General features: G+C 47.6%; 6 protein-coding genes across 7 annotated transcripts; 3 read left to right on the top strand and 3 right to left on the bottom strand.

The window, feature by feature from the left end:
- Positions 1-24: 24 nt before the first annotated feature.
- On the bottom strand, positions 25-4,208 carry LOC111077159 (syndetin). The gene is given in 11 exon segments (XM_022371320.2): positions 25-1,043; positions 1,108-1,220; positions 1,280-1,452; positions 1,455-1,602; positions 1,666-1,776; positions 1,838-2,003; positions 2,061-2,392; positions 2,457-3,314; positions 3,372-3,689; positions 3,755-3,967; positions 4,047-4,208. Coding segments are annotated over 11 exon segments (2,877 nt in total). The 5' UTR covers positions 4,113-4,208; the 3' UTR covers positions 25-664.
- Positions 4,209-4,230: 22 nt separating this feature from the next.
- LOC111077162 (phosphatidylinositol N-acetylglucosaminyltransferase subunit A) lies at positions 4,231-6,027 on the top strand. The gene is made up of 4 exons (XM_022371323.2): positions 4,231-4,459; positions 4,520-4,765; positions 4,822-5,059; positions 5,113-6,027. Exons 1-4 carry the CDS (start codon positions 4,358-4,360, stop codon positions 5,970-5,972), a joined length of 1,446 nt encoding a protein of 481 aa, XP_022227015.2. The 5' UTR covers positions 4,231-4,357; the 3' UTR covers positions 5,973-6,027.
- A 29-nt stretch (positions 6,028-6,056) lies between these two features.
- Positions 6,057-7,453, top strand: LOC111077164 (band 7 protein AGAP004871). Its single transcript, XM_022371324.2, has 3 exons — positions 6,057-6,293; positions 6,353-6,869; positions 6,930-7,453. The coding sequence occupies exons 1-3, from the start codon at positions 6,143-6,145 to the stop codon at positions 7,192-7,194; spliced, it is 933 nt and encodes a 310-aa protein (XP_022227016.1). The 5' UTR covers positions 6,057-6,142; the 3' UTR covers positions 7,195-7,453.
- Positions 7,454-7,803: 350 nt separating this feature from the next.
- Positions 7,804-9,924, top strand: LOC111077151 (hyccin). The gene is made up of 3 exons (XM_022371309.2): positions 7,804-7,954; positions 8,035-8,721; positions 8,797-9,924. Exons 2-3 carry the CDS (start codon positions 8,048-8,050, stop codon positions 9,749-9,751), a joined length of 1,629 nt encoding a protein of 542 aa, XP_022227001.2. The 5' UTR covers positions 7,804-7,954; positions 8,035-8,047; the 3' UTR covers positions 9,752-9,924.
- Positions 9,925-10,435: 511 nt separating this feature from the next.
- On the bottom strand, positions 10,436-11,503 carry LOC111077157 (tRNA N(3)-methylcytidine methyltransferase METTL6). Its single transcript, XM_022371317.2, has one exon. It carries the CDS (start codon positions 11,398-11,400, stop codon positions 10,525-10,527), a length of 876 nt encoding a protein of 291 aa, XP_022227009.2. The 5' UTR covers positions 11,401-11,503; the 3' UTR covers positions 10,436-10,524.
- Positions 11,504-11,569: 66 nt separating this feature from the next.
- Positions 11,570-13,397, bottom strand: LOC111077152. 2 transcript variants are annotated; one of them, XM_022371310.2, is made up of 5 exons: positions 13,212-13,397; positions 12,461-13,138; positions 12,310-12,387; positions 12,006-12,261; positions 11,570-11,945 (listed from the first exon to the last, which is right to left on the bottom strand). In XM_022371310.2, the coding sequence occupies exons 1-5, from the start codon at positions 13,390-13,392 to the stop codon at positions 11,792-11,794; spliced, it is 1,347 nt and encodes a 448-aa protein (XP_022227002.1). In that variant the 5' UTR covers positions 13,393-13,397; the 3' UTR covers positions 11,570-11,791. The 2 variants fall into 2 exon arrangements, with proteins under 2 accessions (XP_022227002.1, XP_022227003.1); XM_022371311.2 differs by having other exon boundaries at positions 12,006-12,240.

Here is a 13,397-nt window from a genome sequence, read left to right as displayed (position 1 = left end):
AAGATAAGGCAATTGAAGTTTTCATTGTAATATGCATATCTCAAAATATGTTATCTTTGTTAGTGGTTGGTTGGTTACGTTACAACTATTTAGTATTCGTGTTTGTGTTTGTGTATTTTTGGATGTTAGTTAGTTCGGTAAGCGCGCGAATCAAATCGATTTCTATTGATTGAGCGGCGCTCTATTACAATTATTTGTCCGTTGCCTTCTGCAAATAAATATTACAATTAGGTAATTAGGATATTAATAAATAGCTGTTCATGCATCTTAATAATGCGACGTGTGATTCTGTATATATTATATATATATGTATATATGCTTTCTCTAGGTACTTAAGTCACGGTTAATGAATAACCAATCGCCAATTGTGTTGCATCTGAGTGCGAATAGAGAGCGAATTGCGTTGAGATAGGATAGAGATTCAAATAGATTTAGAATTCGAAACGAAGTACATCATGGAGATCGCCTAAGTAACTAAAGTATGTATGTAAGCCTTAACACAATGTTAATTTGCACTAAACGGAATGTTAAATACATTGAAAGAATGTCACGAGATTGCTCTACTAACAAAGGGTTTGGTTCGGTTGGGTTGGGCTGAACCAAATCGGTTTGCAAACAAAATAACAAAATAAATATATATATATATGAAAATTATCATGGGGTCTCAGATAACACTGCTCAGATTCGAGCCAGAGCTGGAGTTATTCTTTTGCGGCGTTGTCGTCGGCGTTCCCCCATTGGGCATTGCTGGACCGTCCAGCAACTGCAACAGCCTTTGCCTTGTGCGCTTGTCACTGGCACAGATGCACTGTATCAGATTTGTCAACTGCTTGGCGGAGTAGTCGTCCTCATGTCGTTGTTGCTCGATCCACTGCTCGAATTGTTCCGGCGAGAAGTAATACGTTTTGATGAACACATCCACATACGAGCGGTGCTGGGGATACTTTTGATTCGAGATAAGCTCAAGGAATGACATAAAGTTGGCGAAATCCAATTGCATCAGTGCCCGCCCTCCGGCCGAGCATTTCTTCACATTAGAAAAGCTAAATGGGAAGATTTTGGGTCAAGGGTTTTACGATGTGTTTAGTCTTGTTGTCCACAGCTTACCCTTCCACGAGCAGGTGTGTGGCCACATGGGCCATGGAATTCCAAACGTGCTTGTTAGGAACAGCCACCTCTTTGGCCGTCTCCTCCAGGCACATGGCAAAGCTCTGAATGTTCTGCAAATGAATGAATGTTAGAGGAGATTGCTTGCAATGCGATGCCCTTTACCACATACCCGATTCAGCACATCACTATAGCTGCTATGCTGGTGTATCACATGATTCACATCCCACTTGACCTTGGCCATTTGCGCCAGTATGGCCGACAGATCAATGACGCGCGAGGTGACGCAGGTGTAAACTGGTTTCGCCAGATCCAACATGTATTCACTATACTCCAGATAGCCAACAGCAGGGGACGCTCGGAAACGGGTAAAAGGTGATTAAGGTAGTGCTGGAGAATGTGGAATTGCTGGAACATACTGCGTCCAGCCTCCACAGCCACAATGCGCTGCGGCAGGCCGTAGAGAGTGTCTGGATTGGCCAGCTCGTTGTTGGCCTAAAAAGAGAATGATTATTGGATTGACCCTCAAGTGCAGATCACACGCAGACCAAACCATACCAGAGAGGAAAAGTTAAGCGGCCACAGCTTGATCTGTGGCAGAACATTCGCCTCCACAGAGAGCAAGCGTCGCTCCAGCCGTGGTGTATACATTTTATCCGTGGCCACCAGCTGTTTATGAAAGAGTATTTCTTTATGATTAAATTCTTCGATTTTTGAGGCTCTCACTTACCGCGTCCTTGCCAAAGATCTCGTGAACTGCATACACGTAAAAGTCAATAAGCTCCAGCATGCAGGACACAATCTTGGGAGAGATGCAATGCAGCAGTTTGCACATTTGCAGGTAGCGTCCAAGGCAGCGCAGCACATTCAAGGCCGTATTGTTCACTAGCAGTTGGCTGATCAAACGATTACTTTGAGATAGTGGTATGGGGGTGATGAGGGTTGCCACTTACTTGCTAGCATCGTCAAACTCTTTGCTCTGCAAACTCTTCTGCTCGTCGTCGCTCTCCTCGCTGAAGTAGCAGGAGGCCTCGTCCACAATGCCAGACAGAATATCCTCCTCAAGCATAGCCGCATCTAGGCCGCCGTCAAAGGGCGAACTTTTCTCGGAGAAGCGCAAAAAGTAGCCATAGGAACCATAGATGGAGCTGCCACCATCCTGTGAGTGTACGGAGACCAGCTCGTCGCAATTATTGTTGCTGATCGGGGAATTGTTCGAGGAGGCCAACAGCGCTGTTGTCGGCGACTTGTGACGACGCAGCGTGTGACGGACCGAACGGAATTCCTATAATGACAACAATATTAGTAATCTATGGAAAATTCGAAGGGTATTGCAGTTACAGCCTTACAGGCAGTTGAAGGATGTGCGCAAACGAGTCTACTGGCGTCCAGGATTCGTTGTCCAAGAACAAGCAAATCTCTTCCACACAGCAAATGTGATACCGCCTGAAGAACTCCTCACTTTGCTGCTGCATGATCTCAATCAGTTTTTCCGACTGCTCGCCACAGAACTCCACTCCCACTTTCTTCAGACGCTGTACAATGGACATCACTTGGATGAACTGGTCGTATTTAAGCGCAGTCAGCTTGGCGCTCTGCAGGAATAGGCACACTTTGGTCAGTATATCGTTCCAGAGTCGTGACTGGCCCTTTTTTAGCTTTTGCTGGATGTAGACATCGGGAGATTCAGCCTCCTCGTGGCCATACAGCTTGTAGTTGTTGTGCCACATCACAACCTGATAGTAGGAGGCCAAAATGGTCCAGAACGTTTTGCACAAGCTTATCAGGCAGGGTATAAGCTTTTCAGAGTTTAGTTGCTCGCACAACTGTTCAAAGAGTAGCTTGATCTGATCGTCCTGATTGGGATCGCTGTAGCCACGAAGCACAGCATTGACCGAGGAATGAATGGCCGAAATATAGTTGATGTGCAGCTGATCCATCGCCATCAGCGATTTGTTTGCCAACTTGTAGGCCTCCTGCAGCTTGGCATACTTGCGCGTATCAAAGTTCAGCACCATCTCATTCAGCACCGTGTCCAGTTGATATTCCATAAGCAACATGGTCTCCTGCAGCTTCTTGTAGAGCGACTGCACGCAATTATATTGCATGTAGGCCTCTGCGGAGCTTTTGCATTGGAGCAGGAGAGCAATCGCAGCGCTGTAGTTATGGTCTGCTAGCAGTTTTTGCAGCTCCACGTCAGTTGTGCGCTGGAAAAGATTGAAACTGTATAATTGAATTGATTTATAGGATAAGTGCAGTGGTACCAGTTTCCTTATGGCCAATAGAGTGTCCAAGACCTCTTTGAGAACCTCCCGCTTGCGGTAACTGGCGAGTATCTCCAAGCTGGTCGTGGTAAGGTTTGTGCGAGCGAAGTTCAAATAGGACCTCGCCTTCTGACACGTCCAGAGCGACTCCTCAAGCTTCTTTTGCGTGTCATTGATGGCGGAAAACTCACTGCTGCAAGCATTGCGCTGCTCCAATATGTTCTGCAGCACCTGCTTGGTCAATACCTTTTGTTGTGTGCGCAATTGTGCAATGGTGACCTCGATAAGCTCGTTGTCGATGCCGTCGCTAAGAACTTTCTGCGGGAGGTGGCAAAGTGAGAAGTGAGTCTTCGATTCATGCGCCAGTTCATCATCTAGTTTACCTTGAGTTCATACAGCTGCGGGTTGCTGTCAGGGCTATAGTAGCATTCTTCAATGCTCTCTAGGATTTCCTGATCCGATCTTTGTGCGTTCGATGCTCCGGCCGAGGCTTCGTCGGTGGTATCCACTTCATCATTGGGTGAGGCATCGGTTGTTACCGTTTGGATGAAGTAGTCCGAGAAGCCCATGGCAGGAATTTTCATTTGTCGATTCGTCTGTGTGCGTAAGTAGTTTCATTGTGAGCGAAAACCAAAGTACCAAGTGTGCACTGTTGCCCGTGGGACTGTTTGTTACCTGTTTGTGCAGCATGTCCATGAATTTCGACTTAAATTCGTCCATTTTGGCCTTGGAGTTCTGCATATTGCAGCCATGTAGAAACTCCAGAAAACAACTTTTCTTTTACTCCTCCCCCCGCTCACTAATGGGAGCTGCTGCAAGTACGCAACAGAAATACGTTTTCCAGCACTGTCATTGCGAATTTGACAGCACTAGAAACTGCAGGCAGAGCCGCACTGGGCTGTGCGTTCGTTTTTATTTATTGCATTTTAATTTGTTTTATGTGTGATGTCCCCTGCATGTGAGCTAGAACTCGTCAAGTGTGAAAGATGCGCATCTGCATGGTGTCGGACTTCTTCTATCCGAGCATCGGCGGGGTCGAGGAGCATGTATACAATCTGTCACAAATGTTGCTTAGCCTGGGTCACAAGGTAAGCGGAAGCCAGATAATGTACATACAAATGTGGACTAATCTTCAACACAATTCTCAGATCGTTGTGCTGACCCATGCCTATGGAGATTGCAGTGGTATCCGCTATCTCACGCACGGTCTCAAGGTTTATTATCTTCCCATTAAAGTCTGCTACAGTCAGTGCATCCTGCCAACTGCCGTCTGCAACTTACCCATGTTGCGGGCCGTCCTCCTGCGGGAACGTGTGGAGGTCGTGCATGGCCACTCGGCCTTCAGTGCCTTAGCCCATGAAGCTCTGATGGTGGGCTCTCTGCTTGGTCTAAAAGTAGTACAATCTAACAATATTTAGTGGACAAATGACTAATCTTCTGTCAATTTCAGACGGTATTTACGGATCACAGCCTTTTTGGCTTTGCTGACTTATCGGCCGCACTCACCAACAATCTTCTGGAGGTGAATTTGAGCATGGTGAATCATGCCATCTGTGTGTCGCACATTGGCAAGGAGAACACGGTGCTGCGAGCACGTATGGCCAAACATCGGGTTTCCGTGATACCAAATGCTGTAGACACCGCCTTATTCACTCCAGATATCAGGCAACGACCCAGCGACGACACAAGTGAGTGGACGCACTGAATCAAATAATTCAGGATTCTAATAATTTTTCCGTAGTCAACATTGTGGTGGCTTCCCGGCTTGTCTACCGCAAGGGCATCGATCTGCTTGCCGGTGTGATTCCTCGCTTTAAGAACACACATAATGTTAACTTCATTATCGTTGGTGATGGACCAAAAAGAGATTTGCTGGAGGAGATACGCGAAAAGACCAATATGCAGGATCGAGTAGAAATGGTGGGCGCTGTGGATCACGTCAAAGTACGTGATGTTCTCGTACGCGGCCATATATTTGTGAATACCTCGCTAACGGAGGCATACTGTATGGCCATAGTGGAGGCCGCCTCTTGCGGTCTCCAGGTTGTGTCCACCAGCGTTGGTGGCATTCCCGAGGTGCTTCCAAAAAGCTTAATACTGCTGGCAGAGCCGGATATTGATGCCATCCACTCTGCCATTTTAGTAGCCATAGATAGACATAAAAAAAGTGTATCTAGTATGACACAAACTCCTGCCTCTAATGGAAACATTCCTTCTGAGACTGATGGACGGGGAAAGCGACGACAACGAAAACAAAATCCCTCAACTCGTGATCCGGTTAGCTGGTCCCAAACGTGTTCCTCCATTCCTGCCGATGAAAGTAGCCAAATAGAGCCTGTGCTCTGCCCGTACAAGTGCAATGACCTGGTGGAGACTCTCTACAACTGGGAGGATGTTGCTCGTCGGACAGTTAGGGTCTACGATCGAGTGCTCCAGGAGCAAGCCTTCACCACTAGCGAGCTGGTGTACGCAGTGTATCAGCATGGCTCCTGGTTTCTGGTCTTTTTCGTAGTGGCCCATTTTATAGTCCGACTGCTAGACCTTTGGCGTCCCCGCAGTCGCGTGGAGGTTGCTCAAGATGTATCACGTCAGCCCAGCTAGCGAACCTTAAATGAATGCTGTATTCTAGCCAATTATACATGTAACATATTCAACCTCAATTCTACGGTCTATTGCCTTTGGAAATCCTCTCAAGTAAATATTGAGAGACTGTTTCAAGTAGATTGTTTTTCATCGCTTAGTTTTCTTTTTACTGTGTAAAATTCTTTGTAATGAGCAAGCATCCGGAGGAGTCAAAGAATGGACTCTCGGGCTCGGAGTTGCCACGTTCGCCTGAAAGTCTTATTGATCTGAATTTCGTGCAGCCATTCATGAGAGCACCGTATCTTAGTGCCGTGGCGACTGAGCGCAATGTGCCGACAAGTGAGTTCACTTTGGTCTCATCGCTGCCATTCGATTGAGTCACTCTTCTTCATTGACAGCCGAAAATATTCCCCCTAATCTCTTGGAGAGAATTTTTTATCTACTCTCGGTCATATTGATGGTGATAACTTTCCCCATTTCGGTGTTCATGTGTCTCGTGATCCTGCAGGAATACCAGCGAGCGGTTATTTTGCGCTTAGGTCGCCTCCTCCCTGGCGGACCGCGTGGTCCAGGACTGGTTTTCACATTCCCGTGCATTGATGCGTACATTAAAGTGGACCTGCGCACCACATCCTTTGACGTATCGCCCCAGGAGATTCTCACCAAAGATATGGTGACGATCAAAGTCGATGCAGTTGTCTACTACAGCATCAAGCAGCCCATTGATGCAGTTCTGCAGGTCTTCGATCATAGAGGAGCCGTTGAATTGATGGCCAAGGCCACGCTTCGAAATGTGGCCGGCACCCACATGCTTCTGGACCTCCTAATGTCCAAGGAGACGCTGTCCAAGAGAATTGAAGCCATCCTTGATGATTGCACCGAACCCTGGGGAGTGCGTGTCGAGCGGGTGGAAGTGTAAGTAGCTCGACCAGGCCAAGTAATTCCTCTGTTGTGGACTGAAATGTCTCTTCTCAGTAAGGAGATTATTCTGCCCGACCAGCTGCGGCGAGCTCTGGCTGTCGAACAGGAGGCGCTGCGGGAGGCAAAGGCCAAGGTAGCGGCTGCTTTTGGAGAGAGAGACGCTGTCAAAGCGCTAAAGGAAGCTGCCGATATAATGGAAACAAATCCCATTGCTCTGCAATTGCGTTATCTGCAAACGCTCAACACAATCTGCAATGACAAAACATTGTCCTATGTGTTTCCCTTCCCAGTTGATATCGTCAGAAAGTTGATGAAGTAATGTCAGTTTCGTTTCGAATCAAATGTATTAAAAAATTATCTCTCCCATTACACTTTAAGACCAATATAGCAAAATGTTTTCCAACAACCACAGCTAACTTAGGCCAGCCAAATTATACTTCCAAAGTATGATTCTAACGGTTCTCTGTCGCTGCAGTGCGTCCAGATTATATCAGATTACAAATCAAAGCTAGTCTTGTAGAAAATTGATTCACCTATTGGATAAAGTTATATGCGCAGTGTTGAGGGTTCAAACTATCTAGTAATATTAAACTGAATGTCAAAATCGTGGAACACGATTTCAATCAATAAAATAGAACATTATCCCATTGTCGACCAGGGGGGTATTTAATATTTCAACGAAATTTATGTAACTTTAATGTATTCTACGCATTACAGATGGAAGATGTCGGTTGTCATTTTTGTTTTGTAAGTAAAGAGGAGGCTGAAGCTACAAAGAACCTTTACAAACAGTATTATTTTGCGAGGTTTAACAAAAGGTGCTCAACTTTTTAAAGAGAGGGGTGTTAAGTGGGTTAAGTTTCGATTGATCGCCGGACTGCCCTGGTTTTCTTATGGTATGGTATTTAAATGGTATTTCTCGAAACTGAAATGGTATTTATTTCTTGGCCGTGCAGCGGGGGCGATAAATTAATTAAGCAAAACACTGTTAATACATAATTCGCGGCGATAGGTGTTTTATAATCCACATTGATAGCTTTAATTGCACGGCTACCATTACGTGTATCGTTGAGGTCAAGGTGAGACCAAGGTTCATATTCGGACTCTGCAGGTCTCCATTGGTGACATGACATTGTGAATGTGACTGCGACAATTTCAGGTCGCTGCGGGCAATGGCCGAATTGGTGAGAGACTGGCTGGAGGACTATCAGCGGACTCGAGGGCAGCCAGCCGAGTCGGAGGCGTTTGTTGTGGAACATGAGACAGACCCGGAAATCGCCGAGGCCATCTTCACCATATTCAATGAGAGGCAGCGCAACGAGGAAATGGTTCACGACATTTGCCAGCAACTGTTGTCCTTCTATAGGTCGCCCGAGGTGACGCTACACAAGTTTCCGTTGCAATTCATTCCTGTGCTAATCTACACGTACCTGCATGCCGTTTCGGCGGGCGATAAGAAGGCGTCTCGCGGAGTGGAGACGCTGCTGATTTGCATTTATAACGGTGAGGTATCCACCGACGATGGCGGCCAGAAGGTGGTCGTCTTCCGCATGCCCATCCTAGCCCAGACGTCTGTGTACCACGAAATGAAGAATCTTCCGTTGACCGATCTGCGGCGCTGGGAGGAGAACTGCAACCGCGAGCTCAAGTGGGGACCACATCAGCGAATCGAGACAGTAAATGCTCAGAATCGCATGCGGATCCTGACGACATTGCTCTTTTGCTACAACCAGCACGTCAGTCAGACGCAAAAGTCTTCGTTGCTACATCTATGCCGAGTGACTTCGCAGTTGGTCAACCAGGGATTCACCACCAAATCCGGGCATGGTCATCGCATGAGCTATGGGTGAGCACCGCACCCAATTCATTGTCCTCCTCAATCGCTATCAATGGGCTTTAATTGTAATCCAATGCATTGCAGATCTGATCCAGCGACGGGGGCCACTTTTCCAAAACCATCTTCTCCGCGCATTCCACTGTCATCGTCCTTCCTGATTGAATTGGTGCACGCCATCTACTTTGCCATGTTCAATGGCTATGGTACGATAGCCATACAGACACTAGACGATATACACAACCGTGCCACCTATGAAATGTACACGGAGCTCATTCTGGTGACCAGCGCCGTGCGCAATTCCCTGCATGCGAACCCGTCAGGGCAGCCCAACGACGGGCCGATGGGACTGAGCGTAGCCCTGACACCAGCTACCAATACGGTGACGACATCTGTTTCTAAGTCCATGATCACGAACGCATCATTCCGCACGAAAAAGCTGCCCGATGACATACCCATACAGGTGCAGGACCTCACCATGCAGCAAAATCCACAGCAGCTGGCCAGCGTCACGGAGGAAGCGGAGCCGGGGGCCAAGGAGTCGCCGTCGACCAAGGAGAGCTCGGGCACTCGTACTTCTATCATGCGACCGAGCATGGAAGGGATCAAGGCCCAGGCGCACAAGGCCTTAATCGCGGGCTTCAAGAAATCCAAGGATAAGGAGAAGGACAAGGAACCGCCGAAACCACCGCAACGAAAGTTCGACAAGCACACGCAACGCAACTCGCTGCTGCAGCTCCAATCGGACTTGAATTCGAATTCAAATGCGGAGCAGCAACCCCCCTCCGACATGCTGCCGATGCAGACGCTCTCGCTGATCAATGAGAACGGCAGCAACAGCTTCAGTATTGACAGCGACCTCAACGATGGCATCGGCGCCGTGGCAGGCAGCGGAGCCCTGCCCTCGATAAACAGCAACACCAACTCGGTCACCAGCAGCGACATGCTGACCAAAAGCTTCGATTCCAGCATCGAACTGGCGCCCCTGGGCCACAGCAATAGCAACGGTGGCAAGCTGGCGGAGCATGGCCTGGTGGAATAGTATCCCACAGCCAATTAGCCAAATCCAAGTATCAAGTATATATATTTACTATCATTATTATATATGTATATTCGCAATTTACTGCTGGGTATTAGCCGAACGTAACCCGGGCGCGGATGAACTGTAAATCTGAATGTAACGCAATACTTAAGAATCTTTTGAATTTGTTAAAATCTGATGGGTTCTCTCAGTTGTTCGTATACTTATATGTATTCTAAACATAATTGTTGGTAAAATCTACATTACTACTTATGGAATCATGTACATATATGCATGTAATTTGTCGGTTAATTTGGCTAGTCTAAGTGTTTCAAATACGTCACAACAATTATACAAGAATTATACACTCGGAGCAGAGCAGCGCAGCGCAGAGCCACTCGCCATGCAGTAGATATCGTTGAATGCGAAAGCCCCATTAGTACTTTAATGAGAGTGGAAGTTCTTCCACAGCAGTATGATGATAACGATGATGATGATGATGATGAGCAGAATGTATACATTTCAATGCATTTCATTTGATTTAGGTAAGCAAACAATTCTAGTATTCGATATCTACTGCATTTGCAGCCAGAGAGAAATGGGGTCGGGCGAACAACTGCAATTGAATTTAGCAGGTATCTATTCTACTTTGTCCCTAACATACGATAGCATATGTAAACTAATAGATACTACTATATACATATGTACATGCATACAAATATTTATTGAACGTTGACTTGAACCATGTTATTGATTTAAAATAAAATTGAAAACTATATACGTAACAGTGTGCGTCACAGTACTTTTTTCCTGAACTTTCCCTGTAGAAAGATGCGCGGCACATCGACGCCCTCCTTGATATTCAGAGTTCGCCGATGTACGTACGCATTGGTTAGAATCTCAAAGCCGCTCCTCGTGAACAGGTGAGCCACCTCCTGCTCGGCAAAGTAGTAGCTTCGGGTGCCATCCTGACGCACGTACAGATTCTCTGCGATTTTGTTGCCTGGCTTGAAGCGCAGCTGGGCCATGTCGTACAGCCCGTAGTCCCTGAACAGAACCAATCCACCCGGCTTAAGAAGCCGCCACAGATTCTGCACCACAGCTTCGAACTTGTGCGGGTGAATGGCAGACAGCACAAAGATCATGGTGCACACATCCAGGCTGCCAGCAGGTATGTGCTCATGCACCTGTTGCGTGGTTATGTCGCACTGAAAGGCCGTAATATTGCTGGCATCGTACAGGGGATTGGCTCGAACAAAATCCACGGCTCGGGGTGAGAAGTCGCAGGCATAAAAGTAGAATCTTCCACAGGGCACAGACTCTTTGTTGCCCTCCTCCCTGCACTGTTCTTCCAGCAGTGGAAACACCAGATTGCCCACGCCGCAGCCAACCTCTAAAAGCGTGCGTCTCTGTTCTGCTTCTCGGATGTCGCTCTGGTCGAGTAGCTCTTGGAACTCGCGTGTCGTCCAGTGGCGATCCTTGAAAAAGCGGGTTTCATTGCGCTTGTAAAATATGTCCCAGTGTCGCTGTGCCTCCACTTCCAGTTTGTTGGCTCTGAATTCAGGCACAAGCCGTTTGTTTTGCTCTTCTAGCTTTTGCTTTTCTTCTGCCGAAAGCTCCTTCGCACGTGTAGTAAACACATCTGCTATAAGCTGATCTCCAGTTTCCATAGTCCCTATTATAGTCGAATTATTGCAAAAAAGGTTTAATTAAAAAAGTTTCTTTAGCACATGCGTTTGTTTACATCTGCGGCCCGATTCGATGACAATGAACCAGTTCCGTTCCCGACTAGAAATTCCACAGCGAACCAGCCGATAGCTATTACAGTTCAGGGTTGTATTTAAATTTAAATCATGGCGGCTTGCACCGACTGAAATCCAATAACTTCTTTATTGCATTCTTAACGTAATAAAGCGAACAGTTTAAATACATCTATTAAGAAAACAACAAATAACAAAATTTAAATGAAAAGCAAACCAAACATACGCTGGTTGCTTTGGTCTTTGGTCGCAAGAAGGGCATCAGCAAACAATGCCCATCGTCATCTTCGGCATTCTTCTATTATCTGCCCATTATAGTCGGCTCGTCTGCCATGGCCACCTCGTCATTGGGTGCTTTGGCGCCCTTCTTCTTGCCAGAGTACCACAGGAACATAAGACCGCAGAAAATGTTATCCACAAACGTGAACCAGGCCAAAAAGACGCCATATCCATAGCTGCAATGAAGGAGTTGGCGTCTTAGCGAAAAGAAAACCTAACGCGCCGGCGATACTCACGTTAACTCCGCACCATCCGGATATGCATAAAACAGGTGGTCCTTTGTGTAGTCAATGGATGAGAACAGAACCTGGAGAACTACCAAGGCTGTGGAGGCAGCCACCAGGTGAATGCCGCCGGCCAGTCGCTTGAACATGTACCGAGGATTCATGAACGTGTAGAAGGAGAAGATTGCGCCCAGGCTCATGACGAATAGTGTAATGCAGGCAAACGATGCCTGCGTTCGGATATAGTCTGAAAGAGAATACCAACCCACTGCCAATTACTAACTGTCACTGATCGCAGTTGGGGGCGGGAACCTACCCATCAGCTCGTCGTCGAAGCCGGGCTCATTGCGCAGGGTGTTGGAGTTGGGGAACATGTCGATATATTTGCAGCGCTCTGTGCGAGAAACGATTTGATTTGGTTTGGTTATTAGTCGATGGACATCCCGCAATATGCAGATTCCACTTACGATTCGGTATGTAACTGTAAAAGGCTGTATGTCCGCCCCGTCTCGGCGGCAGCGGCGGCACCAGGATCAGGATCACACGCTCATCGTTTAGCACAAAGGCGGGTATGTTGATGTCGCGAATGTAGGTGGCCAGGAGTCGCACCACCAGCGGGTAGTCCGTCCAGTTGCGGAATATGGCCTCTTGGGCCACCTCCGGGATCACATAGTAGGACCACGTGTTGTTGTACTTGACACGCTGCAGGGCGGAGCCGAACGTCTGCCGCATTTTGATGCCATTGACGTCCAAGGGATCGATCGGTATGGGCTTAACGGCTGTTGCATTGAACTGGCGCTGGCTCTCCTCTGTGGACATGACCAGCTTGCGGAAGGCGTTGCGAAACGTCTGAAACTCCTCCTCTTCGCCCCGTGCCCAATGGGCGAACATGCGACGACGTGCCGACTCCGTGAAGCTGTCCGAGTCGTTCAGTTTTTCCTGGGCAAAGCTCTTGATGAACTCCATGTGGGAGAGATTGCGCTTGGCATCGTTGATGTTAATCTGGGACGTGTAGGACATCGAGCTGAAGTTCCGGACAACCTGCGCATTGCTCAGGGCATTGGGCACGATTGTGTTGCGGCAATGCCGCCACAGTCCCGAGTGCGAGGACATGAAGAAGCGTCTGGACTCCGGTATGAAGATGCCTAAAGAGAGGAGAAGGTGGCTTTGAAGCATGACAATGACAGAATCACTGCCAGTACTTGTACTTGTACGCACCTGTTCCGCCGGATATGATGATCCAGTGGTCCGTTGATATGGCCAGAATCCAGATTAGCAGGGAGATGACCATCAGCAGACTGCAACCAAGCAGTAGACGACGCTGAAACATGTAGGCCTCCATCAGTGGACGGCGGGCCTCGTCCCGACCAATTGTCGATGTGGACACGTCGCGCTTCATTTTGT

The sequence above is a fragment of the Drosophila obscura genome, unplaced genomic scaffold, assembly GCF_018151105.1.
Source record: "Drosophila obscura isolate BZ-5 IFL unplaced genomic scaffold, ASM1815110v1 contig_186, whole genome shotgun sequence".
Lineage (NCBI taxonomy): Eukaryota > Metazoa > Arthropoda > Insecta > Diptera > Drosophilidae > Drosophila > Drosophila obscura.
The sequence above is the reverse complement of the archived record's forward strand: the minus strand, read 5'-3'. Positions and strand labels throughout refer to the sequence as shown.

Excerpts from the sequence above, each read along its gene's own strand:
- LOC111077162 (XM_022371323.2), top strand. The coding sequence starts at position 4,358 with ATGCGCATCTGCATGGTGTCGGACTTCTTCTATCCGAGCATCGGCGGG. Across the intron at positions 4,460-4,519 it reads TGCTTAGCCTGGGTCACAAG|ATCGTTGTGCTGACCCATGC; the intron begins GTAAGCGGAAGC and ends CACAATTCTCAG. Across the intron at positions 5,060-5,112 it reads ACGACCCAGCGACGACACAA|TCAACATTGTGGTGGCTTCC; the intron begins GTGAGTGGACGC and ends ATTTTTCCGTAG.
- LOC111077164 (XM_022371324.2), top strand. The coding sequence starts at position 6,143 with ATGAGCAAGCATCCGGAGGAGTCAAAGAATGGACTCTCGGGCTCGGAG. Across the intron at positions 6,294-6,352 it reads TGAGCGCAATGTGCCGACAA|CCGAAAATATTCCCCCTAAT; the intron begins GTGAGTTCACTT and ends CTTCATTGACAG. Across the intron at positions 6,870-6,929 it reads CGTGTCGAGCGGGTGGAAGT|TAAGGAGATTATTCTGCCCG; the intron begins GTAAGTAGCTCG and ends GTCTCTTCTCAG.
- LOC111077151 (XM_022371309.2), top strand. The coding sequence starts at position 8,048 with ATGGCCGAATTGGTGAGAGACTGGCTGGAGGACTATCAGCGGACTCGA. Across the intron at positions 8,722-8,796 it reads GGTCATCGCATGAGCTATGG|ATCTGATCCAGCGACGGGGG; the intron begins GTGAGCACCGCA and ends AATGCATTGCAG.
- LOC111077157 (XM_022371317.2), bottom strand. The coding sequence starts at position 11,400 with ATGGAAACTGGAGATCAGCTTATAGCAGATGTGTTTACTACACGTGCG.
- LOC111077152 (XM_022371310.2), bottom strand. The coding sequence starts at position 13,392 with ATGAAGCGCGACGTGTCCACATCGACAATTGGTCGGGACGAGGCCCGC. Across the intron at positions 12,388-12,460 it reads TTACAGTTACATACCGAATC|AGCGCTGCAAATATATCGAC; the intron begins GTAAGTGGAATC and ends TTTCTCGCACAG. Across the intron at positions 12,262-12,309 it reads CTTCGACGACGAGCTGATGG|TGGGTTGGTATTCTCTTTCA; the intron begins GTAGGTTCCCGC and ends AGTAATTGGCAG.